Raw genomic sequence first — 27,542 nt, 5'->3', positions numbered from 1 at the left:
CACACTTCAAGAAGGATGTGGATAAATTGGAGAGAGTCCAGCGAAGGGCAACAAAAATGATTAGGGGACTGGAACACATGAGTTATGAGGAGAGGCTGAGGGAGCTGGGATTGTTTAGCCTGCAGAAGAGAAGAATGAGGGGGGATTTGATAGCTGCTTTCAACTACCTGAAAGGGGGTTCCAAAGAGGATGGCTCTAGACTGTTCTCAATGGTAGCAGATGACAGAACGAGGAGTAATGGTCTCAAGTTGCAGTGGGGGAGGTTTAGATTGGATATTAGGAAAAACTTTTTCACTAAGAGGGTGGTGAAACACTGGAATGCGTTACCTAGGGAGGTGGTAGAATCTCCTTCCTTAGAGGTTTTTAAGGTCAGGCTTGACAAAGCCCTGGCTGGGATGATTTAACTGGGAATTGGTCCTGCTTTGAGCAGGGGGTTGGACTAGATGACCTTCTGGGGTCCCTTCCAACCCTGATATTCTATGATTCTATGACTCAGGAGACCTGGGTTCTATTCTCAGCTCTACCACTGGCCTGCCCGGTGACCTTGGGCAAGTCACCTCTCTCTGTGCCTCAGTTTCCCCAGGTGTAAAATGGAGCTAATGCTGGTTTGTAAAGTGCTTGGAGATCAACTGATGGAAAGCGCTACCTAGGAGCGAGCTGGTGGTGGTATTTGCTTCCCGAGTTCTGCTTCGGTTCGGCGGCAGCAATCAGCACCCCCCCTCCACAAACACTGCGGTGAATGTGCTCACCACCAGCAGCGACCGTCTCATGTGCGTGTGTCCATCTCCCACCCTCCTGATGCCCGCATAGCACCCACACCAACCCGATCCTGCTCCTGCCGGCTGATGGCCTCTCGCTTCTGCCGCTCCATCTCCAAGGTCACGCCGGCGAGGCTGTGCTGGGCGCAGGCCAGCTTCTCCGACAGGAGGGTCTTCTCCGACTCCTTGAGGGACAGGGCCTGTGTGGCCGGGAGAGATCCCAGCGAGGGAGAGAAATTCAGAGGGCGTGCGACAGGGGTGAGATCCAGGGGGTGAACTCCGGGGGGCAGGGATGGCGATAAAGGAGCAGAGGGGCTGGAGCTCCGGGATTCTGGGGTGTGGGTGGGAGCCGCAGCGGCTGTTCTGCCAGCTGGGAGCCGGCACATGCTGGGGCTGGTGTGGGGCCGGGCAGGCCCTGCTCTCTGCCCCGTTCCACCTCACGCCGTCTGCTGCTGCTGCTCAGAGTGCTGAGCGCCTGCCAGGACCGGCCCCAGCTCTCGGCTGGAGTTAATGGGAGCCTCCCCCAGGCCGGGGCTGGCAGCAGTGCCAATCCCCCGCGCACCCTCCCCTACCTGCTGCTTCTCATTCTCCGCCTGCAGGAGGCTCTCGTCCCGCTCCTGCTGCAGCGCGGTGATCTCCTCGCTCAGCTCCTCCTTCTCCGCCTCGCAGCGGGCCAGCAGCTCCTCCCGCTCGTGGCTCAGCCGGTGCAGCAGCTCCTCCCGCTCCGACTCCAACTCCAGGCGCACCGTCTCCTGCACGGACCAAGCAGCAGACGCCAGAGCTCTAGGTGAAGGCTCCAAAGCTACGGCTCGGGCACGAGCCCCTCCCCGTTACCGGAGGGGATAGCAGAGCTGCACATGGGCTAAAGGTTCACAGGGCCCGCTGGTGGCGGGAGTCCAGGGAGGTGCACGTGAGCCCTAATACTGACGCAGCTGATGGAGAGTTCCAGGGCTGGAGGCCTTTGCTTTCAGAGCTGTGGGTCCCAAGGAAAGTAACCAGCAAACCAAATTGCCCAAACCCATGCTAACTCCTCCATAGGCCTGGCAGGCTCCGTGGCCCTTTCCCCACCAGGGTTGCCAACTTTCTAATTCCAGAAAACCGAACACCCTTGGCCCGCCCCTGCCCCAAGGCCCCGCCTCCCACTCACTCCATCCCCCCTCCCTCCGTCGCTTGCTCTCCCCCACTCTCTGTCACATGCTCATTTTCACTGCACGACCCAGTCAGGCGTATTTCTTGTTTTGACCGACGTGTTATGCTAAGTTCAGTTGTTACTTGTTACAGGACACTACAACTGGCAGCAAAATAGTCAAAAAGGGTCATTTTTTAAAAAAAATGAAATTTCACAAAAAAGATTTTCTGATTCTTTCCCTCCCCTCTTCCCATTTGTCGTAACCAGCTCCATGGTTTTTGTTCACTAAAGTTATTGTAATTTTGTGTGTGGAATTAGGACACACATTATCACAGCTGCTCTGGGTCCATTAAAGGCCCACTCCTGAAGCCCAAATACAAATCCAGAGAGCACAACCGCAGAAATGCCCCTGTCCAGAAACCTATGTAAATAAATCTGTAGAAACTGACTCCCACACCCACATGCAGAACCACACGTGTACTCATGTGTACATGTCTAGCACGCACTAACACATGTACTTCCACATTATTTATTATTACAATTGTTGTTTAGTGCCTAGAGACCCCATCTAAGATCAGGGCTCCAGGGTGGTCGGTGCTGGACATACACATAAAAAGAGAGAGTCTGCAACAAAGCGTTTATAATGTCGCAAGACAAAGGTGGGGAGATGTGTGTGATACATCGGCTCTTCTGCAATGCCTAGTCTACAACATTCACTCTTTAAGAAAGAATACGTTTCTTTTAGAGTTCCCTTCCCTCTTAAAAACTTGTTACGAAATGAATACCCACACATTTTAGGCCATACACTCTTTTTGTGGGCAAGCCAGTAAAAGGAATAAAAGTCAAAGAGTTAGGCTGAAAATTGTATTCACACAGGTATACACACAGGCGACAATACATGCACCTCCCTACACAATGACACACAGTCTCTTACGCACATACAATGCACGCACACACTTGCCTACACAGAGTCACTTTTTCATACACTTTTCCAGGGGCTGCCTAAGTCACCCAGCTGGGAAGGGAGGAGGGTGGGCTGGAGGGGAAAAGATGGGGTGGGAACGGGGTGGAGGAGAGAGGATGGCGAGAGAAAGAGGCCAAGGACAAGAGCAGGGTGGGGGTGAGAGGGGGCAGTGAAGGAGAGAGGTAGGAGTGGGGGGGATGTGGGGGGATGGGGATGCAGGGGGAATCATAGAATCATAGAATATCAGGGTTGGAAGGGACCCCTGAAGGTCATCTAGTCCAACCCCCTGCTCGAAGCAGGACCAGTTCCCAGTTAAATCATCCCAGCCAGGGCTTTGTCAAGCCTGACCTTAAAAACCTCTAAGGAAGGAGATTCTACCACCTCCCTAGGTAACGCATTCCAGTGTTTCACCACCCTCTTAGTGAAAAAGTTTTTCCTAATATCCAATCTAAACCTCTCCCACTGCAACTTGAGACCATTACTCCTCGTTCTGTCCTCTGCTACCATTGAGAACAGTCTAGAGCCATCCTCTTTGGAACCCCCTTTCAGGTAGTTGAAGGCAGCTATCAAATCCCCCCTCATTCTTCTCTTCTGCAGGCTAAACAATCCCAGCTCCCTCAGCCTCTCCTCATAAGTCATGTGTTCTAGACCCCTAATCATTTTTGTTGCCCTTCGCTGGACTCTCTCCAATTTATCCACATCCTTCTTGTAGTGTGGGGCCCCAAACTGGACACAGTACTCCAGATGAGGCCTCACCAATGTCGAATAGAGGGGAACGATCACGTCCCTCGATCTGCTCGCTATGCCCCTACTTATACATCCCAAAATGCCATTGGCCTTCTTGGCAACAAGGGCACACTGCTGACTCATATCCAGCTTCTCGTCCACTGTCACCCCTAGGTCCTTTTCCGCAGAACTGCTGCCTAGCCATTCGGTCCCTAGTCTGTAACGGTGCATTGGATTCTTCCATCCTAAGTGCAGGACTCTGCACTTGTCCTTGTTGATCCTCATCAGATTTCTTTTGGCCCAATCCTACAATTTGTCTAGGTCCTTCTGTATCCTATCCCTCCCCTCCAGCGTATCTACTACTCCTCCCAGTTTAGTATCATCCGCAAATTTGCTGAGAGTGCAATCCACACCATCCTCCAGATCATTTATGAAGATATTGAACAAAACCGGCCCCAGGACCGACCCTTGGGGCACTCCACTTGATACCGGCTGCCAACTAGACATGGAGCCATTGATCACTACCCGTTGAGCCCGACAATCTAGCCAGCTTTCTACCCACCTTATAGTGCATTCATCCAGCCCATACTTCCTTAACTTGCTGACAAGAATACTGTGGGAGACTGTGTCAAAAGCTTTGCTAAAGTCAAGAAACAATACATCCACTGCTTTCCCTTCATCCACAGAACCAGTAATCTCATCATAAAAGGCGATTAGATTAGTCAGGCATGACCTTCCCTTGGTGAATCCATGCTGGCTGTTCCTGATCACTTTCCTCTCATGCAAGTGCTTCAGGATTGATTCTTTGAGGACCTGCTCCATGATTTTTCCGGGGACTGAGGTGAGGCTGACTGGCCTGTAGTTCCCAGGATCCTCCTTCTTCCCTTTTTTAAAGATTGGCACTACATTAGCCTTTTTCCAGTCATCCGGGACTTCCCCGGTTCGCCACGAGTTTTCAAAGATAATGGCCAATGGCTCTGCAATCACAGCCGCCAATTCCTTCAGCACTCTCGGATGCAACTCGTCCGGCCCCATGGACTTGTGCACGTCCAGCTTTTCTAAATAGTCCCTAACCACCTCTATCTCCACAGAGGGCTGGCCATCTCTTCCCCATTTTGTGATGCCCAGCGCAGCAGTCTGGGAGCTGACCTTGTTAGTGAAGACAGAGGCAAAAAAAGCATTGAGTACATTAGCTTTTTCCACATCCTCTGTCACTAGGTTGCCTCCCTCATCCAGTAAGGGGCCCACACTTTCCTTGGCTTTCTTCTTGTTGCCAACATACCTGAAGAAACTCTTCTTGTTACTCTTGACATCTCTCGCTAGCTGCAGCTCCAGGTGCGATCTGGCCCTCCTGATATCATTCCTACATGCCCGAGCAATATTTTTATACTCTTCCCTGGTCATATGTCCAACCTTACACTTCTTGTAAGCTTCTTTTTTATGTTTAAGATCCGCGAGGATTTCACTATTAAGCCAAGCTGGTCGCCTGCCATATTTACTATTCTTTCGACTCATCGGGATGGTTTGTCCCTGTAACCTCAACAGGGATTCCTTGAAATACAGCCAGCTCTCCTGGACTCCTTTCCCCTTCAAGTTAGTCCCCCAGGGGATCCTGGCCATCCGTTCCCTGAGGGAGTCGAAGTCTGCTTTCCTGAAGTCCAGGGTCCGTATCCTGCTGCTTACCTTTCTTCCCTGCGTCAGGATCCTGAACTCAACCGACTCATGGTCACTGCCTCCCAGATTCCCATCCACTTTTGCTTCCCCCACTAATTCTACCCGGTTTGTGAGCAGCAGGTCAAGAAAAGCGCCCCCCCTAGTTGGCTCCTCTAGCACTTGCGCCAGGAAATTGTCCTCTACGCTCTCCAAAAACTTCCTGGATTGTCTATGCACCGCTGTATTGCTCTCCCAGCAGATATCAGGAAAATTAAAGTCACCCATGAGAATCAGGGCATGCGATCTAGTAGCTTCCGTGAGTTGCCGGAAGAAAGCCTCATCTACCTCATCCCCCTGGTCCGGTGGTCTATAGCAGACTCCCACCACTACATCACTCTTGTTGCACACACTTCTAAACTTAATCCAGAGACACTCAGGTTTTTCTGCAGTTTCGTACCGGAGCTCTGAGCAGTCATACTGCTCCCTTACATACAGGGCTACTCCCCCATCTTTTCTGCCCTGCCTGTCCTTCCTGAACAGTTTATAACCATCCATGACAGTACTCCAGTCATGTGAGTTATCCCACCAAGTCTCTGTTATTCCGATCACGTCATAGTTCCTTGACATCACCAGGACCTCCAGTTCTCCCTGCTTGTTTCCAAGGCTTTGTGCATTCGTATATAAGCACTTGAGATAACCTGTTGATCGCCCCTCATTCCCAGTATGAGGCAGGAGCCCTCCCCTCACAGACATTCCTGCCTGTGCTTCCTCCCGGTATCCCGCTTTCCCACTTACCTCAGGGCTTTGGTCTCCTTCCCCAGAAGGCTACAGGTGCATGAGGATGTGGGGGGGCACAGGGGTGTATGGGGACATAATGGGAGTGCAGCAGTGTATGGACGTGAATGGGGTGCAGGGCTGTGGGGGGTGGCCGCTCTGGGAGGTGGAGAGAATGGGTGGGAGAGCGCTGTAAGGGGTACAAGGCTGGGATGGGTAGGTGTGGGGGGCAGGATGGGATGGGACTGGGGAGGAATGCAATGACTGGGGGATGGAGGTGCGGGGGGGTTGGGGAGGGATGCAATGATGGGGTGCGAGGGGTGGGACAGGGAGGGATGCAGTGAGTGGGGTGGGGGTGCAGCTTACTGCCTCTCCCCCTGAAACCCACAGGAAAGATTCGTGCACTCCCACTGCAGGGTCTCTGCCGGCACCATAGAAGGCAAGGAGATGTTGCCATTGACTCACTGGGATCCCTTCCCACAACTGCCTGAGCCAGCCCGGCTGAGCCGCTGGGGTACGTAACATGGCACTGGTCTGAGTCAGAATCAGGGCCTGCCCTGTGCCGTACCTTCTCCTTCTGGAGCCGATCCATGTCCTCCTCATGAGCCACCTCCTTGTTTCTCAGCGTGACCTGGGCCTCCTGCTCCGTCTGAGCCAATTTCTGAGCCAGCAGCTCCTTATCCCTCTCCAGCCGGGTCACGTCCAGCTCCCTCTGCTTGCGGATGCTGGCCAGCTCCACTGGGGATAGAGCAATGAGGATCCGATCAACATCCACAGCGTGAAGGGAGATCTGCTAACTACAGCCCTTCCCGAGGTCTGGGAGTCTTGGCAGCATGGAGGAGACAGGGACCCTGACTCTCTCACAACACTTAACTAGGGACTTTCAGCCACACAGCTCATTACAAAGGGGAGGGGATCATTCTCCCCAGCAGAAGCAGGACTAGAACTCAGGGCTCCCAGTCCTGTCTCCTACCCACTGAACCAGCCTCCTCCTCCCTCTCAATCCAGCCACCAGAGCCTGGTGGGCCTCAGGACGCCAGCAGCAGCTGGGCGAATGGGGGACAGACACTGGAAAGGGGTGAAGGTGGAAACTGAAGGAAACGGTAGGGCAGCCAGGCCCAGGTTACCCTGCAGCATCTCCTTGGCCAGGAGCAGGTTCTGGCTGTCGGCCTCCAGCTGCTCCTTCCGGGCGTCCAGCTGAGCACGCTGCTGCTGGATGTCAAAGAGGGTGGTCTCCAAGGCATCCTTCTCCGACCTGGGAAAGCGCGAGCAGAGTGAGTCCTCCCAATCACCAGCCCCTGCCCACCTGCCCCAGGTCTCAAGCGGAGAGAGAGAGAGAAAACCGCCGAGGAAGTGATGAGCAGGCCCCCAGTGTGCTAGGCGCTGGACAAAGCCGGAACAAAACAGCCCCTGAGCAGACGATCCACGACGAGAAGCACGTTGCTTTGACGACTGAACAGGCATGCCCTGGCCTCTGAGTGGGGGGGCAACCAGCCCTTAAAATCCCCATTGGGCCCCTCCAAGGAGGCGTGGAAAGCCACCCCAATGCACCCTCCTGCCACGGGCACAGTGGTGCATTTCAGAGTGCCAGGAAGTCGCTCCCTCTGCAAACCTCTGCCCCGAGGTCAGGAAGCTCCCGGCAGCGGGGCCTCAGGGACCCCTGGAGAGGACCGCACCACTGGGCACTCCCTGCAGAGGCACAGGTGTGGGGTCGTCTGCAGGGCAGCGGTGAAGGTGCCCACGCAATCTCACACCTCCTGACAGCGCAGGGGGGCGGGTGAAGGGCCAGTTCCGTCCCAGCCAGAGCGACTGCCCCGGCACAGATCTGACCCCAGGGCTGGGACGTGCATGGGGCATAGAGAGGGCAACAAGGAGACGGGACAGGAAAGGCCGGAGCTGGGCGGGGGGAGACACTGACCTGCCTGGGGATTGCGACATGAGAGATTCCACCCGCTCCTACAGACCCAGGGCTGCCGTTTGGCAGGGCTCCCTGACCTGACACACCTGTTTGCAAACACTGCTCCCTGGTAACCATCACACACACACACACACACTTCAGGGAGAGCTCGCTGGGCACCTGGCCCCTGCAGCGTGCGCCCATAGCTCGCCACGCCTGGATCCAGCGGCCCCAGGAGCCTCTCTCGAACCTCACAGCTGGAGCAGCAAGGAGGCATGTGCAGCCTCCCTGCACCTCAGCTCAGGCCCCTCGTCCTTGTTCCGGGCCCACCTATCCCAGGGGGGTTGCCAGGGTTTCTGGACTGGTGCCAAGCACTCGGGCCTCGTCTCCACGTGCCGCTAAGCCTCACCCGGCCGTACTCGTGGGCGAACAGCACCTTCCCAGCGCAGGCCACGCAACAGAGGCCCGGGCGAGCCAGCAGTGAGGGGGGAAGGCAGGGGCGGCCCGGGCCGTGGGGACAGCCTGGCCATGGCAAGGGGACGAGCCCCCATGGGAAGGGGAGGGGAAACTCAGGCTGGCCCCACCATGGAGGGGAGGTGCCGGGGAAGCCTCCTCCCCCCCGAGCGCCAAGTCGCTCCAGGATGGCAGTACCCCTGTAGATGGTCTCAAAGGCAGGGTGCCCATCGAGGGATCCCCATTCACAGCACCCATGGGGAGGGAGAGGCCGGGGCTGTATGTGTCCAGCCGCAGGAGGGACCCCGTTGTTCCTGGCCTGCCCAAACCTTACCGGAGCCCAGCGATCTCCTCCGCCAACCCCCTGTTCTCCCGCTCCGACGCCGCCAGCTGCACCAGCAGGCTGGCCTTCTCCTTCATCAGCCCCTCCTTCTCCCTGGCGGCTCGCAGCAGGGCCTCGCTGAGCCGCTCCTGCTCCCGGCGGGCCTGCCCCAGCTCCTCGCTGGCTGCGTTCCTCTGGCGGGACAGCTGGCGGGGAGGGGAGGGGACAACAGGCAGAGCTGAGCCTGGAGGGGAGGCCATGCCCTGGGCACCCAGGCCCCTAGCAGCGAGAGAGCCAGGCTCCAGCCACTCTCGGAGGGACCCATCTCATCTGTGGTACCCGCCTGCCTCCCCGGCTCCCAGCACCCCCAGCCTGCTCCTCTGCCCCGTGCCGGCCGTCTCCCAGCAGCCCCAGCCTGCTCCCCACCCAGGCCCTCCCCCCGCCTGCTCCCCCAGCTCCCAGCGCCCCCCAGCCTGCTCCCCACCCAGGCCCCCACCACCCCCCTCCTGTTCCCCCAGCTCCCAGCGCCCCCCAGCCTGCTCCCCACCCAGGCCCCCACCACCCCCCTCCTGTTCCCCCAGCTCCCAACACCCCCCTGCCTGCTCCCCACCCAGGCCCTCACCACCCCCCAGCCTGCTCCCCCAGCACCCCCAACTTGACCCCCAAATCCCAGCACCCCTGCAGCTCCCAGCATCTAGCAATCAGACCCCCACATGCACCTCCCAAGTGCATGCCCTCCATGTGGCTCCTGCGCTCCACCCCACTACCTGCCCCAGCTGCTCCTGCAGCTGCACCCTCTCCTTCTGCAGGGCCAGCAGCTCCCTCTCCAGCCTCTCCCGGCTCCGCTCCACATCCTGCAGGGAGTGCTCCAGTCCCTGCCTCTCCGTGTCCAGCTCCAGCTTCTCCTGCTCCAGCCGAACCAGCTCATCGCGGATTGAGGCCTTCTCCTGCTCCACCTCCCGCTTCTGCCCCAACACGGCCCCCCTCTCCTCCTCCAGCTGTCAGGGGCAGGACAGGAGAGACCGTCACCTGCCTGGGAAACAAAGCCCCCACCCCAGGTACCTGGGGCAGCTCCTTGTTCACCCCCTGCCCATCGCTTCCTCCAGGGGCCTCAGCCATAACCCCTCTATCCCTCCCCATGGGAAGGAGCCATGGGCCAGGCCAACCCTCCATCGATCTAGGACAGACTGGGCTAGGGTGCTCGTCCCCCATTGAGGCTCCCCCATTTGACTAGGGACCGAATGGCTCGGCAGCAGTTCTGCGGAAAAGGACCTAGGGGTGACAGTGGACGAGAAGCTGGATATGAGTCAGCAGTGTGCCCTTGTTGCCAAGAAGGCCAATGGCATTTTGGGATGTATAAGTAGGGGCACGGCCAGCAGATCGAGGGACGTGATCGTTCCCCTCTATTCAACACTGGTGAGGCCTCATCTGGAGTACTGTGTCCAGTTTTGGGCCCCACACTACAAAAAGGATGTGGATAAATTGGAAAACATCCAATGGAGGGCAACAAAAATGATTAGGGGACTGGAACACATGAGTTATGAGGAGAGGCTGAGGGAACTGGGATTGTTTAGCCTGCAGAAGAGAAGAATGAGGGGGGATTTGATAGCTGCTTTCAACTACCTGAAAGGGGGTTCCAGAGAGGATGGCTCTAGACTGTTCTCAGTGGTAGCAGATGACAGAACAAGGAGTAATGGTCTCAAGTTGCAGCGGGGGAGGTTTAGGTTGGACATTAGGAAAAACTTTTTCACTAGGAGGGTGGTGAAGCACTGGAATGGGTTACCTAGGGAGGTGGTGGAATCTCCTTCTTTTGAGGTTTTTAAGGTCAGGCTTGACAAAGCCCTGGCTGGGATGATTTAGTTGGAGATTGGTCCTGCTTTGAGCAGGGGGTTGGACTAGATGACCTCCTGAGGTCCTTTCCAACCCTGAGACTCTATGATTCCCCTGGAAAAGCAGAGATTCAAGTCAATGCCCCTTCTCCCTGCAGGCTGCCTGCCAAGGTCAATGTCCCCAGACCAGAGCCCCCAGGAGGCGCTGGGCCGCACTGCCAAGCCCATGGCGGCACCGACCTGGCTTATGATCCTGTTGAGTTCAATTTTATCCTGGGCCAGCCCCTCGTTCAGGGAGCTCATCTTGGACAGCGAGTCGCGCAGCGAGGCCTCCTCCGCCTTCAGCTTGCTGGCGGTCAGCTCCAGCTCGGCCCGGCTCGCCTCCGCCTGTGAACATGGGGCAGGGGGAGAGAGATCAAACAGCCGGGGTCACTGCAGCAACTTGGGCACAGGAGTCCCCACGGAGCACGGCAGGGAGCGGAGAGCCGCCCAGCAGGGGAGGACGCGGATCGAAGCCTGGATAAGCCAGCGGTGTGAATCCCACTAGCCAAGCTGAGGGCTAGGACCCCTCCCCCAGCCCTGGCGCAGCCCCCCTACTGTCCCAATGTGGCATGCATAAAATAAAGCAAACGGCTGCAAGAAACGCAGCGCCCTCCCATGGTTACAGCTGGGGACGGCGTTCTGGGGTCTATTCCCAGCTCTCACACTGACTCGCTCGGTGACCTCAGGCAACTTCTCTTTGCCCCTCTGCGTCTCAAAGGACCTCCGAACACTGTCTAAATATTAATCAAGGCTACGACACCTGCGTGAGGCCGGGACGATCCTTCTCCCGCTTTGATGGAGGAAGCAGAGAAGGCCAGTGGCCTGCCCAAGAGCCCACAGCAGATCCATTGTTAGCTAATTATTTGTATTACCATTGGCTCTAGGAACCCCATGGCCCGGGACCCCACCATGCTTGGCTCTTTGCAAACCCAGACCAAGATGGTCCCTCCCCCAGATTGCTGACAATCTAAGTGCAAGACAAGAGAGAACAGGTGGATACAGACAGACAGAGGAGTATCATGAAACAATGAGCCAACAGCGGTCAGCGTGACAGGCAACAGAACGCAGGAATCCTGCCTCCTGGTCTTGTGCTCTAACCACTAGGAAGTGTGCCCCCTCTAGAATGGGGGCAGCATCTGCCCATCGGATCAGGGCGTTGTGAAGGGCAGTTTTGTTTGCAGGCCTAAGAGGAGAGGTGCTAGAGAGGGGAGCATCCTTCGTCAAGATCTCCTCAGGGAGCTGCCTTTAAAACAGACCTGTAGTTTGGAAGTGGCAGAACGAGTGATGCTACCATAGCATTATCCATCAGACGCACCCATACCAGCCAGCCCAACAGCTACTCCCGAGCCCCACTGTAATACCTGCCCCCTCCCTCCCAATCCCCGACTGCCTCTCGGGGCGCAAAGCCCTACCTTGGAAAGCGCCTCTGCCATCTCCACCTTCTCATTCTCAGACACCTCCTTCTCCAGGGTGGCTTTGTTCAGAGCCTCCTTAACAAGCATCAGCTCCTTTTTCAGACTGGATTTCTTCACTTCCAGCTGCTCCAGCTGTTTGTGGCTGCAGGGCACAGAGAGGGACTCACACACAACCCCCTGTGCTCTGGCAGCAGGGGACCTTTAACACCCTTTGTCACTGGCTATCCTTGCAAGGGAGCACAGCAAAGGGACTTCAAAGAGCTAATTAGTCCAAAGGGTGGAACTCTCCAGCCTGTGTTATCCACGAGGTCAGACTACATGATCCAGCCTTGGAATCTATGCAGGGCTTAATTTGTGCTGGGGCCTGGCAGTTCAGAGCCCCGGGCACCTCGGGGCCTGGCAGTTCAGAGCCCCGGGCACCTCGGGGCCTGGCATGTCAGTTATGAAACAAAAAAAATTGCTTGAGCCCTGGCATCTCTTCCATTACAAATTAAGCACTGACTCTATGGCTCTATTTTGTCCCCACTGCAAATTTTCCCTCCCCAAGCCTCTTCTGGAGTCCTGCCTTCGCTTTCTCCAAAAGCTTCCTTTTTGCCTGAAAACATTCAGGACAGAAATGAGGTTTTTGGAAATTCTGAAGGAAATCAACAGGGTCATTTCTGAATCTTTATGGCTCTGAAAAAAACGATCATTTTTCTAGGTATAGCCAGAACACACACACAAACTATATATATGTGCGATTATTTGCAGCGTTATAGCCGTGTTGAGCCCAGGATATGAAAAAGACAAGGTGGGTGATATCTTTTATTGGACCAACTTCTGTTGGTGAGAGAGACAAGCTTTCGAACTCCACAGAGCTCTTCTTCACTCCTTATGCCAAACAATCTGTCTCACCTTGTATTTACCTGGGACACACCAAGTCCCTTTCCCAGAACTGAAGAAAAGCTCTGTGTGGCTCATGCTTGTCTCTTTCGCCACCAGAAGTTGGTCCAGTAAGAGATATGACCTCACCCGCCTTGTCTCTCTCTGGATATGATTGAGGAGTGGTTTGCCCTCTTGTGGTGCCTCATACAAGAACGTCTGCTTTTACCAGCCCTGCCCATCACTCAGCGCCCTCCCTTTGAACCACCACGCCAACAGGAGATTAAGCTTAAACAAGCCAGGCAGAGGGTTTGGCCTAGGTGTCCGCAGTAAGAGAAGGGAAAACACCACTAACAGGGGTTGTTTTTATAGCAGCTCAGCTCAAATGACCCATGGAGAAATCTCACCTCGCCTGGAAGCCAGGCAGCCTGGGTCTGCAAGACCTCAGCTGGCAGGGAGAGTTGGGCCCCAGGATCAGGGCTGGGATGCTGGGCATGGGCACCAGCGGGGCTTGCCTTGGGGTGCTCAGGGGAGGAAGGCCTGGCACTTTGGAGCACCGAGCTAGGGTGCTGCTCACTGGAGCGGGGTAGCTACTGAGGAGCTTCTGTCTCTGGCTTGGTATTTCCTCCACACCCCTCCACCCCCACACGCTGGCCACTCTCCCCATACCAACCCGCGCTCAATCTCCTTCTGCGCCCGCTCCTTGTCCTTGGCGATGTCCTCCTTCTCGTCCTCCAGGCATTCTCGCTGCCGCTGCAGGTCGCTGTTGGCCAGCTGCAGCCTCTCGCTCTCCTGCCGCAGGGCCTCCACATGCTGCTGCAGGGCCTGCAGGCTTCGCTCCAGGTTGCTCTTCTCACTGACAGACGGGCACAGACAGACAGATTTCTGGGGGCTGAACAGCCCTTTAAGGAACAAAAATCAACCCTCCCCACGTTCCAGGGCCCTTGTTCTGTGGTGCAGAAAGTCGCCCCTAGAGCAGGCTCCGCTCCCAGGATGTCAGCAGGGCAGAAATGCCCATGTGACACCCGTCCCATCAGCCGGGATATGCTGGAGCACAGGGGGATGGGCAGGGGGGAGCGCCCATGGAAGTACCTGCCCAGCAGGTCAGCCAAGGAGCGGAAGCGGCTGGCATCCCGCACGGCATCATCCTTGGCCCGCAAGGAGCAGTCGACATCGTCCTTCAGCTGCAGGATCTTCTGCTCCAGGGAGCGTCGCTCGTGATCTCTTTCCACCAGCTGCTTCTTCAGGGAGCCCACCAGCTCCTGGATGGCTTCGTACTTGCCGCGGATGTCCTAGCAGAAACCCCAGCAAGTCAGCTCCTCTCCCTCTGAAGCACTGCCCACCCCCTGTGCACCCCGCCATCCGCACCGCCTGCCACCGGGGCTTCCTGCATGGCTGATCACACTCCATGCCCTTTGGACGACAATCTCCCATGGGAATCCCACCCATTCCAAACCCCCCTCCCCAGAATCCTATTCCCTGCAAGGCACGAAAATCCCCCAGATGTTTCCAGCCAGGAACTACCCTGTCAGGCTGCTTTATCAAAAGAGCAACGCTTGCAATCCTGTTCGCTTCCCACTCCCCTGGTGGGCACCAAACAGCCCCACAGAAATGCAGCCTGAACAGCTATAACCCCACAGATGGCTCTCGTGGCTCAGCGGCCCCACTCCACGCAGTCTCGCAGAGCTGGGGAGCAGGAGTACGTCTGGGTGCCCAGTCGAGGGCTGGCCCACCGCCATGAAGGAATCCCATGGCCACGTGCTCTGGGAGGTCCCGTCCCCTCACCTGCACCTGCAGCTGCCTCTTCTGCAAGGCGGAGTGCACCACGGCCAGCGTGGAGTCGGAGAAGGCCGGCGAGAGGCTGCGCCGGGGGGAGGAGCTGCGCCGGGGGGAGGAGCGCCGGAGCGGGGACGGGGTGCGGAGGCTGGAGGAGAGGCCCCGCAGGCTGAATCCCGTGGCGTCGCTGTCCGAAACGTCCGTCGTTCGCTCCGTGCCTGTGAGGTGGATGGCGCTGTCGGCATCGGACAGGACAGCCTGAGCGGGAGAGACAATGGCGAGCCACTGGGTACAGGCACCAAGATGCCAAACCAGTCTCTAGGCTCCTGTCGCCACAGAGGCCGCTAGCCGGGGGCCTAGGCCACCAGCCTCCAGAGCGCGACACCGCCACCGCTCAAAGCCCGACTGGAGCAGGGCAACGTTTTCCCGGAAAATTAGTTTTTTCATCAACAGCTTTTGGGGCCCGGAACTCCCCACGGGCATCGGGGTGAATTCAACCACTAGCTTTAGGGGAAAAAGAAAATGTAGTAAGAGTCAAAACGTTTCATTCCGACCATTTCGAAAAGTTTGGTTGCGACTTTTTTTTGTTTCAACTTCAAAGTTTTGCCAGGTTAAAAAGGGGAACCCCCCACCCCAAAACTGAATTTAAAAAAAAAATCATTTTGAGTCGACTCAAAACGTTCTGGGTCCATTCAAAACTTTTTTTTTTTTTTTTTTAGTTTTTCGAGTGGACAAAACAAAACGTGAAGACCTTTTTCTTTTGGTTTGACTTGAACCTGATTTTTCCTCTGGATTTTTCAGTTCAGCCCCTGATGACTCTGAGAAAACAGCTTGCTCTTGAGAGGGGCAGCTCCTCCCTCCAGGTGATCCATTTGCTGCCCTGCCCATCAGCTGGGTGACAGGCCCACGCCTCTCCCTGATCTTTCCCCACAGGTCAGACTGGCAGAGAGCTGGGGGGGTTCACTTTTCTCTGCAGCATGTGGGTGCAGGTCACTTGCTGGGATTACCTGGGTACATCTCACTTGATCAATTTCCTGCCATTGCAGGAGCCTCGGGCACTGGTGCCCCGGGGTCCCTCCCGTTCTCTGCCTGTGGCACAGAACAGTCTAGTCTCCTGTGGGCTGTAAAACGTTGGTCTCATTTCGGCTCTTGGGTTTATTGTATGGGTGCTGGCGGCTGAGCTATACAGGAGATCAGACTAGATGATCGGGTGGTTCCTTCTGACTGTCAATTCTACGCCTCGGTAACGGCTCACAAGTCGGAGAACCCTGCTCTCTGGGGTACCCCGCCTCGCTCACGGGACCCGCGCGCCCTGTACCTGAGCAAGGTCTCGCAGCGTCTGCTGGAGCATCTCCGACTCTGTCCGCAAAGCCTCGATCTCCTCGGCCTCCAGCACTGCCTGCTCCTGCGCCCGTGCAGCCTCCTGCAAGCAGAGACACAGCATCAGCCAGGCGGCGCTCGAGACCCCCACGTCCGCTCCACGGCTCGTTTCTGGCTCCAGCTCGCAGCTCTCCCCAGAAGGCCCAACACTGTGCTGTGATCAGCCAGGGAGTGGCAGGCGGACTGCTGGTGGGCCTTTCGCTGGAGCACAGACACCAAGATGGATTGCTGTTTCAGATGCTCCCATCTCCTCCGGGAACCAGCCAAGTCATGCTGAGCCTCTCACCAGATTTTCCAGCTTCTGGGTCAGCGTCTCGACCGTCTTCTCCTTCTCCGAGTTCTGGGCTTTCAAGCGTTCCACAGTGGCCGTCATCTCAGCAACTCTGGAGCAAGGGAGGGGGGCTGGTCAGGGCGAGCAGAGGAATGGCCAGGGACCCATACTTCACGGCACAGGGCCAGAACTCAACGGCCATGGGCCAGGTCAAGCATTTGGAGATCCCTGGACCCCCAGCCATCCTAGAGAGAGGTCTACCACTCCACGTTTGGTCCAGGGACCGAGCTGCTTCATGCCAACAGTGCCCTGGGAAAACCCCCACCCCAGTATCTCAGCCCTGGCTGGAGCACATGGCAGCTTCCTCTCCTCTCCATGTCCCAGTAACATCCTCCAAGTACACCATGTCCCCTCCCCCAGCCCTTTCCCCACAGCGCTGAGCTTGCCCAGCTGATGTCTAGTAAGAGGCGGGGGGAGACCAGGCCACACCCCATGTCCTGGGCCTGGCACCTGTGGACCCAAAGGAATGGCTCTGCGGGGAGCCCCTGATCGTCTGGAACCAGGAACCATGTTACTCTCCAGCAGTGATGCTCAGACTGCAGCTCCGGAGCCACGAGCAGCTCGTTAATGTGTCTCCTGCGGCTCTTTGCTGCACACGATATTAAACACCACGGGATGTAATTACTGATCTAAGTTATTAACCAATCAGGAGGCTTTTCCAGTGTTATTAACCAATTGTAGTTGATAAAATAACAACACTGGGTCAGAATAACCAAGAATATATAAATAGTAAATGAAACACTGAACCCCCATGGCTGGGGCTCTTTTGGGTAATGCCAATTGCTAATTTGGCTCCTGGAGAATCCGAGGCCAACACCGCTACCCAGGCCCGCATGAGATTTGAACAGGCAACCTCCTCGTTCTGAGACCACCGCGCTAACCCCCTGAGCTAGAGAGCCAGGCCCCAGGCCTCTTGAACCACTGAGGTCTGAGTATCGCCGCTCTGCAGGGCCGGTGGGAAGTTAAGGCTCCAGGATGGTTATAACATGGGACAGACGGGCCCACCTCTGCCCTTCCTTCTCCCGTGAGCAGGATATGCTCAGCCCACTAGCCCCATCCACCAAGCCAAGGATCTCCAAGGAGGGGCAGCGCTCCCTGATTCCCCGTGGATGCACGGTGCATCTCCCAGACCGGCGAGCTCCAAGCTTCAGGGCCTGGGACACTGGCCCTGATCGGGGGCATCCGTACCTGGTGCCGAGCTCCGCTTTCTCCATGTCACACCTGACCTGCAGCTGGATCATGTCGCGCACCTTGTCCTTCAGCTGCTCCTCCAGCTGGGCCAGCAGCAGGGCCTGCTTCTCCAGGGCCACGCTGGCGCTGCTCTCCGACAGGCGCAAGTTGCTGCTCAGGTTCAGACAGGCGGCGTGGATGGTGCGGCCGGACCGGGACAGCTCGTTGCTCAGCTCCGACAGGTCCCTGCACCCGAGTCCCAAAGAGAGGGGCGTTTCCGGAGGCCCGGGCACCCCAAGGAGCCCACGCTGCGGGATCTACAGAACCCCATGCCCCATGACCTGCAGGGCATCTCCCTCCGAGGGGGCCTGGCTGGGATCTAAACCCACATGAGCCCGAGTGTTCAGAACCGACACGGCCTCCCCTGCCTGCAGAACTTACAGAACCGCCCCTGCCAGGGAGAAGGTCATTAAAGGCCCCCAGGCAGGACACGCAGAGAAGCGGAAATCAGGCCGGGCAGCCAAACATGGCTCCCAGAATGGGCTAACGGGTTTGTCTGGGGGGTGCGGGGGAGATCGGGAGGGCTGTTCTGCACTCAGGTTGTTCTCACAGGGATCCTGGAGGAGGCACTGTAAGCCACGGGGTTCTGGGCCGCTCAGGTAGCTTTCCCAAGCCAAGCTCCTTGTGCTTTTCAAAGAAAAAGAGCCCAGCAACCTCCCGCCCCACGCACACACCCTGCCCCCACACTCCTCCTGACCTCTCGGTCATGGTCTTCATCTCACTGAAGTGGCGCCGGAAGCCCACCACCTGTCTCCAGAGGGTCAGCAGCCGGCTGTGCTCGTTGCTGAAGTAGGTGTTGAATGACTGGGAAGGGAGAGAAGAGGAGAAGCAGTGACAGCCAGATCCCCCTCCCCAGGCACCCCCCCACGCTTCCACGCCCCCGTTCAGAGCAACGCGCTAACGGGAACGGCCAGCGCACCCCGGGGGAAGCACAGGGCACAGCAAGGCACTCGCTGCCTGGCTGGATACAGAGCACCTGGCCCTGACTGTCCATAACGCCCCACAAGTGAGTGAGCCCTGCTCCATGGGGCGCCCTGCATTGCTCTCGGTATCCCGAAGGCGCAGTCACCGCTGACCTCAGTGGCAGCTCCAGGCAGGACTCTTAGCAAGAGCTAAGTTTATACAGAGTTTTTGATGCTGCAGGACCCCTTCCCCCACACAAAGGGCTTGAACCAGCTATGCACAGACAGCCCCACTGAAATGCAGCCACCTCTGGGGCAACGCAGTGACCGTTGGCACAGAAAGGCCCGGAGCAGAGAGACTTGGCTCCCACTGATGGTAAAAGGAAGTTGCAGGGGAGGGGACGAATCACCTCTCCAGGGACTGGTAGCATGCGTGCGGATCCGTCTCTGCCCAGCAGGACGGTGCACACACGTTGGGCATGCACAAGGGAGAATGACACATGCCAACCAAGGCCGCACTGAATCTCTCTGGCCCTAACCTCCTCCTCTCGCCTCCACTCCACCTCCCGCTGCTCCAGCTCGTTGCGTGCTTTGGTCCAGTCGGTCGTCAGCTTCCGGATGTCCTCGCTGAGGGCCTGGTTGGCGGCGTTGGCCTGGTCCAGCTGCTCCCGCAGCATGGCATTGACCTGGGCCAGGCTGGCGCTCCTGGAGACAGGGACACAGCGAGAGCAAGGGCTGAGAAGGAAATGAGGGGCCCGTGCAGAGTCGGCAAGGGACTGACTCTGGCATGGGGCAAAGGGCCCAACGTGGAGGATGGGCCCTGACATCGCAGCTCTGAGACACCGAACAACACAGATCCAAACACTTCATTCAGAATAAGACAATCACTGCCCAATTCAAGCGCCTTCCAGCCGAGCGCCTCATGACCCTTTCCAGGCATTAACTGAGCCCATTGTCAATAAGGGAGCTACAGGGATCAGTTCACCCACCACTGCCAGGCAGCCACCTCTGAGGCACAGCGTGGCAGCTGCACACAACAAGAAGCAAGAAAAGAGCCTGTCCAATTGAATTTGAAGAGGAGATTTGGGGAAACCCAATGTAATAACCCGCGAGGGAATTTGGCCGTGAGGCTGGAGTTAACACCCTGACTCAGCTAAAGCACCAGGGGACCAATAGTGAGCAAAAGTGCTCAGGACAGTTTCACACCGCAAAGTACACGTCACTTCCAGTCGCGCAGCACCCCTAGGCCTGTGCTAGGGATTAGTACTGCAGTACTCCTGGGGAGGGGCGGGTAAAACCCGGCAACACCACTGCCTACAGTAACCAGGCATCCTTGGAGGTCACCTGTCCAAATATGAACCCAGCCGGACCCTGCTTAGCTGGAGAATCACAACCCCTGGTGGCTCAGCTGCAGGGAAATGTTGGGCCTACGTGCAGGCGATACCAGGAGCACGGACTCCAATGGTAGATTCCTGGCATAGCCCAGACTCCAAGGAAGCTGCTCTCCCAGCCCAGCATGAAGCCCAGCCAGGCAGCAGGTGCAATAGAGGCCCCGAAGAATGGGGCTCCAAGGATGCAGCAGCCCAGACCCACCTGAGCCCCAGGTGGAGCCCCGTGGACAGGACCCCTCCAACCACCTCCCCCGACACACCTTTGCTGCTCCTCCTCCAGCCGGATGAGCGCATTCTCCAGGTCATTGCTGTGCTCTTCATCCTGGCGCAGGCGCGAGTCCGTCATGTCCAGCCGGCTCTGGGGGAGGGCATGGGCAGCGGCTGGTTAGCAGGGGGCTAGGGGCTCTGGATAACCAGGCTGTCCCTTTCGGCCATGGGATGGAGAAGAGCAGCGTGGGGCAAGCGCCCCCCAAACACCACCCCAGGCCTGCCTGGACCCACCACCACGAGTCGGTCAGGCCTTGGCCTGGCAGCCGAGGCTGGGGCAAGGGGGCCAGTTAGAGCAGCTGCGGAGCTGGCTGGTGCAGCCTGGGCTCCCATCTACCTGAGCAGGAACTGGCCGGGGGGGACAGGCTCATTCCAGCAGGTCCAATCAAGCAGGAACACAAGAGGGCTGCCTGCCGTGACCGAGTCCCTGAGCCAGCCGGCCCCTGGCACGTGGGCAGAAAACAACGGCGGGTGTAACCCACCCCCACGCCGCCTGGAGCCATCCCCGCTAGTCACAGACTTGGCTCAGAGCTGGGCCTTTCCGCTCAAACAGCCGCTGCTCTTACTGTTCGATCAAGAAGTCGCTGGTTCAATCCCACTGACAGGGACCCAGCCAGGGACATCGTTTCACTAGTGGGCGTGGGGTCCTTCGGGCTTTTCGCTGGCACTGGGAGGAGGGCGACACTCACCGTGAGTCTCTGCTGCTCCAGCTCAGTTGATTTCTCCAGCAGCTGCTGTTCTACCTCCCCACACTTCTTCTTGTACTGGAGAACCTGCAGGAACACAGCAGCTCAGAGCCCGCTGCCAGCCTGGCTCCGCGGATGCTCGGCAGGACAAGGAAAAAACAGCCACAGAGCTGGCCGGCCCCCCACCCTCCCTGCCACACCCACAGTGCCCTGCAAGGCCACTCACTCCTGAAATCCTAACCATCATCAGCCGACCCCCATGGCAGGCCCCTTCCACCCCACCTAAGTCACTAGTTCGGTAGGTTCAGCTACCTAGAATTAAGCACTAAGGCATTATGCACAGTCCCTCCAAGTGAGGGGAGGGGGACAGACTGGTCTCCACACCCCATAAGCTGAGAATCTTCAGCTATCTCCAGCAGGGCTCTAGCTCTCCCACAGCTAACCCCTTCCCCCTCCCGCAATGCCCCACCACCCTCCAGCTGACGGAGAGCCCTCGGCGATGGAGCAGCTCTTTGAGGAGAGACTAGTCCACGAGGACTGTCACCTCGAGGCCGCTGCACTGAGCCCCCGGCCATTTTGGGGGCCGGGGGCACCTTTCCTTCCAGCCCAGGCCCTGCCCACTCTGCATGGACATTACAGATCCCGGAGCACTTTGCCAGTTTTGCTCAGACATCCTTAGCCAAAATATTCTGTACAGTGCAGGGTGCTGGGTTGGCTGCCACTCCACACTCCCCCCAAGAGGTGGCTGCACATGGGTGCCGTATATACACAGCTAAATCCGCAGCCTCCAAACCCCAGCTATGCAGATCCCAGAGTGTCCAAACCGCGATGATCAGAATGACTGAAACAAGCCAGAGCTGAGTGGGCAGACGAGCTTGGAGAAAGCAGATGGGGCCTTCTCTGCAGCAGCCTCAGGGTTCCTTGCCTGGGTCAGGCAGCTTCTTCCTTTCCTTCAAGCCACTCTAAGAAGTCACTGCAAGGCTACATCCCCTCGCCGCTCGTCTCAGAGCCCGTGCCGCCCTGGGCACACCTACACGGCCATCAGGAGGGGTGAGGGCAGCCTGGGTAGACGTGCCCAAGCTGGCTTGGACTCCACTAGATCAGTGGCTCTCAACCTATTTACCACTGTAGGTGGCATATGCAGCTCTCTGTGGGTTCGGTCGACATACTCCCTGTATGGCCCTGAGGCTGTCACAGGGGGCCGCAGCCGTGCGCTGGCTGGCGGGCGGAGAACCAGTGCGCGAGATCGCCGCTAGCTCAGGTAGCCAGGCTAGTCCCAGGGAGAGCAAAGCCAGCTCAGGTGGGCCTGCTCCAGCTGCAGCCGCACCTCCCGCAGACAGACCCCCCCCCCGAGCAGACCCCGGCCCGTCCAGTGCCGGATACCCACCTTTGCCTGCAGCTTCTGAACGAGCTGCGCCTGCCGCTGCTGGCCCTCCTGGTAGGCCTGGAGCTTGCGTTTGTAGGCGGCCTGCTCCTCCTCCAGGTGGCGCCGCAGCTCGACGTTCTGCTGGGCCAGGCTCTTGTTCTCCAGCGACTCCCGCTCCCCGGTCTCCAGACGCAGGGCCTGCTCCAGCTGGGCCCGGAGAGATGGGGGACAGGGTCACTGCAGACGCGCCTGCCAACCGGCCTCCTGCGCACTCGATCTGGCCCCTTGAGCCACCCCTTTCCCCTGTCCCATTTCGGAGGATTAGCCCCCAGCAGAATCCAGGGCTTCCCCCGGGAGCCACAGTGCCCAGCTTCTTTGAATTCATGCTCTGTAGAAACCTGCTACCAGGACAGGGTTAAAGGGACATTCTTAGTACTTTTTACATGGCAATAGCACCTATGGGCCTGTCACGGATCAGCACCCCCTTGTGCCAGGCGCTGCACAAACCCAGACCACACACGCAGCCCCTGCCCTGAAGAGCTTGCAGTCGAAGTAAATATCCAGCAGCGGAGGCAGAGAAAGACAGAGCTACAAAAAACTAATATGAACAGAAAGGGTCATCACTATGTTTCAGTGAGAACATGCTACATTTGCACAGAAAGGCCTCTGGACCCTTCCTTTTCGGTGGCCTCCGCAGATCCTCCTGCTGCTGAAGGAGCAGAGCGTTACTGAGCTGTTCGCACCCGGGAAGGAATCTCGCCCTCAACAGCCTTCAAGCTAGAGCAGAAGGCCTGGAAAGTGAAACTGACCAGTCTAGCCTCACCTTCCCCAGCTATGGGCAAAAGATCAAAGCAGCCACTCAACAGCTGACAGTGCTAATAGGACCAGAGTATTTATCCTCCGCCACGGGCCAGAGCTTTGGGGTTCCCACTGGGGTCAGGTATAAATATTATTTCTCTGCAGCAGAGGCCTCTCTGAGTCACATCACATTCTGATGGCACCGTTGGTGCCAGCCTCCCTGGTCGGGGTTGGTTTCTTTGCACCGAACCCAGCTGAACCTCACGCCACCCTGCCCCCTCCTCAGCAAGGGGCAAAGACACTTTGAACAGCTTGTTGCTGCTGCTTTGATTAGCCACCCTGACTGTCGGGTCTCCACCACTTCCAGCCTCCCACATGCCTGCAAAGCAGTCCCCTCCATGCTGCTAGGTATTCACCTTTTGCCGGAGTCAGAGATACCAGTGGCTTTTCATCTGTAGATGCTACTGTAACAGAGAACCCAGCCAAGATCAGAGCCCCATCATGCTAAGCACTAATCACACGTTCAGTACAGTCTCTGCCCTCTTGAGCCTCAATACATCAGACAGAAATGGTGGGAGGGGAAACAGAGGCACAGAGAGGCAAAATGATTTGCCCAAAGGTGTCACAGACAGATCAGCATCAGTGGCAGAACCCAGGTCTCCTGACACCCAGACAAATGCCCTATCCACTAGGCCACACAGCCTCTCTAAATCCTTGAATGCCATTCATCTTATCTAAGAGAAGAGACTCAATGTATTACAGACCGGGTCCACTTCTGCTCCACTGCGGCCAACAGAACAGAGGCCATCCCGAGCTCCTTACCATTTGGTTCCTCCTCCTCAGCTCCATCTCTTCCAAGCGGTTGGTGCCCAACCCCCGACAACTCCAGCTGATGGCTTGCTCCAGCTTCCACAGCAAAAAACATTGCGAGATCAGTGCTTGGAACCACTCCACATACACAGCATAGCGCCCGGGTGACACAGGGGCTGCATGCTGCTAACCGTGCATGCTCTTCCCTGACTGTCAACAGAAAGAGAGCCCCGCGGCATGCAAAGCAAACCTTCCCATGCGTCAGAACACAGCAACCCAAACCATGCACCGAACCCCTGCCTGGGTGAGAAAAACGTCACTGCACGGTGCTCCCCAGAGTTCTGAGAGCAAAGACAGCAACTCTGTGTAGACAGACATCTGCATGCAAAGTTAAGATCCCAAGGGACTTGGCGATGAAATGTTTTGCTTGCAAAGACGACTGCAAAAAAGATCACATATACATAGCTAGCCTCCTGGGCTACCAAAGCCTGAAAGAATATACAGCAACCATACTGCTTAGCTGGGGGGGGTGGCCCTGCAGGGGCAGCCGTTGTAAAGGCTAGGAAAGGGGTCTGGAATCTGTAGCAAGTGGCTGCAGACTGCTGGGTTGCTAGCCTCAGAATACATAATAGTGAGACCCCTTCCAAGAGCCATGGGGGACACAGGGCAATTCACATCAGGGCAACATCACATCTTGCATGATATGGGCAGGCAGACTCCTGATCGAATATCATCTGCGTTATCACATGACCCCAGAGTCAGAAACCAGGCTGGAGTGAACAGGACTCCACCTGTCTGCACTGGGCTGGGGGGGAAGGTTACCCAGCGAACGGAGAGAGGACACACCTGTAACACCAGTTCCCACTGCTGGGCACAGACCCTTGGGGAGCTGCATAAGCACAAGATGACGTGGGCCTGGCCGACCGAGGGGAAACGTAACTCCTGGGGACTTTATGCCACATTAACAAGCATTAAAAATACCTGGCACATATTCTAACAAGGGCAGAAAAAATAGATCATGTACTGGGGGGGGGGGGGGGGGCGGGATTTGTTAATTTATTTGCTGACCAAGATAAAAGTCTCTCCTGTACAACCACCCAGGAGCCATCCAACCTCCAATGGGGATTCCTAGTACAAAGCAACGGTGACAGGACACACAAGCCACAGAGCTTTCCCTGGGAATGTTACACACAAGCACATGCTAGGTCGGGGTTTGGTTCCTTCCATGAACGTAAAAACGGGGCCAGGCTGATCTGACAAGGCAGAGGGACTGGGAACCCTAACGTGTGATTTATGAGCTACCATGCTCGAGGCTCAGCTGTGTCTCACGAGGGACACAAGGGCCCGGGAGATGGGGGCGAGGGGTCTAGCTCCTGTCCAGTCAGTCAGAAGACGGACCATCTATGAGCAGCATCTGTAGGAACTCAGGGCCTGATCCACGCTGAAATCAATGGAAGCCTTTCCACCGAGTTCAGCAGGGTTTGGATCAGGCCCATCCCAGGGCCTGAGTGGGTGTTAACTTGGCACAAGTCATCCCGTTCTGTAGAACTTTGTGGGTTACGGGTTTGGCTCCTGCTCCGTCATGGGGAGGAGAATCCTGCAGGGACCTTTGCGGGGATGTTGAGTGGGACATTCAGCCAGGAGGGGGCTGGTCCAAGCCCCTCATCAGCTATTCTAATCAGAGACAGGTTCGGCAGCGTGGTGAGCCATGTACCCAACTAGCCGGGGCAGTGCGGAGGTCTTGAGTATTTTGAGGCACCCGGGGTCACAGGGCTGTACTCGCTACCCATGTGCTGTACGGGGTTCATGCCTTTCCAGTCAGCAACAGCCTTCCGCTGCAGGATACCCACGTCAGCATTGGTCACCGGGTCCGTCCCCTTCAGGCGCAAGCTCTCCTCTAGCTGTGGCGGGGAAGCAGGTGGAGAGACAGAAAACAGACAGCATGAGCACAGACACCCGGGAGGAACCAGCCCCGCCCCGAGCACAGACACCAGCCCCGTGCCCACAACTGGACACAAAGCAGGGAGGGGAAGCACCAGATCTCCCCAGGAACGGTACAGCTGAGCTGCAGGGAGAAGGAGCGATGGAAAACTCAAAGAAAGAGGGGGGGAGAAGGAAGAGATGGGGGGCGGCCTTAAGAAAAGCGGGGGAAGGAGTTTGACTTATTTGCTTGCGCAGCAGAATTTAATCATCCCCAGCCCATCCCCTGCAGCCCTGGGTGAGCCAAGCGCAGAGAGCTGCCATCTCCACCAGAGCATCAGGCCAGACGCAAAGAGCTCGTCCACTGGCTTTTCGTCACCCGGGGAATCCAGCTGGATTTGTTTTTAAATGGGCCGCCGACTCATTTGGTGCATTTTTAGGGTTCATTTAAGTCAGGTACCAACAGCTGATTCGCCAGGGCCAGCACAAGCTTCGCACATGCAGCTCTGCCAGGGCGTTTCCGTCCTGATCTGCAAGACACCAGTCCTGGGATCCCCCCCGTACAGCTTTGGCAAGATGCTTCAGTCGTCACCTGCACCATCTTCTGATGATATTTCCAGTCCTACCCTTTCCACACACCGCTCAGCCGGTGCCCCACAACCCTGCTCTGATGCCCCCCCCCAGCATCCCAGCCCTGGATTCCCCCCCAACACCGCTCAGCCAGTGCCCCGCAACCCTCCTCTGATGTGTCCCCCCCGCTATCCCAGCCCTGGATTCCCCCGCAACACCGCTCAGCCAGTGCCCCGCAACCCTGCTCTGATGCCCCCCCCCACCCGCTATCCCAGCCTTGGGATCCCCCCAACACAGCTCAGCCGGTGCCCCGCAACCCTCCTCTGATGTCCCCCCACCCGCTATCCCAGCCCTGGATTCCCCCCCAAGACCGCTCAGCCGGTGCCCCGCAACCCTGCTCTGATGCCCCCCCCGCCCGCTATCCCAGCCTTGGGATCCCCACAACACAGCTCAGCCGGTGCCCCGCCACCCTGGTCTGATGCCCCCCCCAGCATCCCAGCCCTGGGATCCCCCCCAGCACAGCTCAGCCAGTGCCCCGCCACCCTGCTCTGATGCCCCCCCCCGCTATCCCAGCCCTGGATTCCCCCCCCCCAACACCGCTCAGCCGGTGCCCCGCAACCCTGCTGATGCCCCCACCCCGCTATCCCAGCCCTGGGATCCCCCCCAACACAGCTCAGCCGGTGCCCCACAACCCTGCTCTGATGCCCCCCCAGCTATCCCAGCCCTGGGATCCCCCCCAACGCCGCTCAGCCGGTGCCCCGCAACCCTGCTCTGATGCCCTCCCCCGCCTGCTATCCCAGCCCTGGGATCCCCCCGACACACAGCTCAGCCAGTGCCCCGCAACCATGCTCTGATACCCCCCCAAGTATCCCAGCCCTGGGATCCCCCCCACCCCACCCCCCAGCCCCTACTGAATTCTTGGGGCTTCTAGAGCGAAAACAGCCAATTGTGGCAGCCAAACTGCCCACTAGGGTTAAGGTGTCAACTCAGCCAGCACAAAGAGGGCTCCCAAAATCATCCCTCCGGGGCTGGAAGCAGGTTTCAAGCCAGAGACCCGGCGGCGAAAAGCCAAAGCTTATTGCAACCCCCGCGGTGGTGGTCGGCGTCCAGATCAGCAAGCCAGCAGCTGCCTTCGGAGGGGGGGACAGACGGACGGACGACTGTGCACAGAACAAAATCCTCCCCGGAGAGCCCACCCCACTGCCCAGCAACCAGCTCCCACCACCTGCTCAGCCGGGTCCCACTACCCACTCTGCCTTCCCCAGCAAATGCCAGCCGGACAGGCCTATAGC

At 57.6% G+C, this 27,542-nt stretch overlaps 1 protein-coding gene across 9 annotated transcripts in view; it reads right to left on the bottom strand.

Moving 5' to 3' along the window:
* The window catches only part of CROCC (ciliary rootlet coiled-coil, rootletin), a 78,652-nt gene that overhangs the window by 26,046 nt on the left and 25,064 nt on the right, over positions 1-27,542 (bottom strand). For all 9 annotated transcript variants that reach the window (XM_073316696.1, XM_073316699.1, XM_073316700.1 and 6 more), the window contains 19 exons: positions 22,174-22,359; positions 20,790-20,873; positions 20,094-20,191; positions 18,982-19,147; positions 18,238-18,344; positions 17,499-17,726; positions 16,266-16,362; positions 15,918-16,022; positions 14,609-14,857; positions 13,916-14,115; positions 13,497-13,679; positions 11,960-12,104; positions 10,746-10,892; positions 9,444-9,674; positions 8,689-8,882; positions 7,132-7,259; positions 6,573-6,742; positions 1,331-1,510; positions 824-958 (listed from right to left, as the gene is read on the bottom strand). In XM_073316696.1, coding sequence (XP_073172797.1) covers positions 824-958; positions 1,331-1,510; positions 6,573-6,742; positions 7,132-7,259; positions 8,689-8,882; positions 9,444-9,674; positions 10,746-10,892; positions 11,960-12,104; positions 13,497-13,679; positions 13,916-14,115; positions 14,609-14,857; positions 15,918-16,022; positions 16,266-16,362; positions 17,499-17,726; positions 18,238-18,344; positions 18,982-19,147; positions 20,094-20,191; positions 20,790-20,873; positions 22,174-22,359 — 3,033 coding nt within the window. The remainder of the gene's footprint in view (positions 1-823; positions 959-1,330; positions 1,511-6,572; positions 6,743-7,131; positions 7,260-8,688; positions 8,883-9,443; positions 9,675-10,745; positions 10,893-11,959; positions 12,105-13,496; positions 13,680-13,915; positions 14,116-14,608; positions 14,858-15,917; positions 16,023-16,265; positions 16,363-17,498; positions 17,727-18,237; positions 18,345-18,981; positions 19,148-20,093; positions 20,192-20,789; positions 20,874-22,173; positions 22,360-27,542) is intronic.

This window comes from Lepidochelys kempii, chromosome 18 (genome assembly GCF_965140265.1).
Source record: "Lepidochelys kempii isolate rLepKem1 chromosome 18, rLepKem1.hap2, whole genome shotgun sequence".
NCBI classification, from domain to species: domain Eukaryota; kingdom Metazoa; phylum Chordata; order Testudines; family Cheloniidae; genus Lepidochelys; species Lepidochelys kempii.
This window is presented reverse-complemented; position numbering and strand designations above follow the sequence as displayed.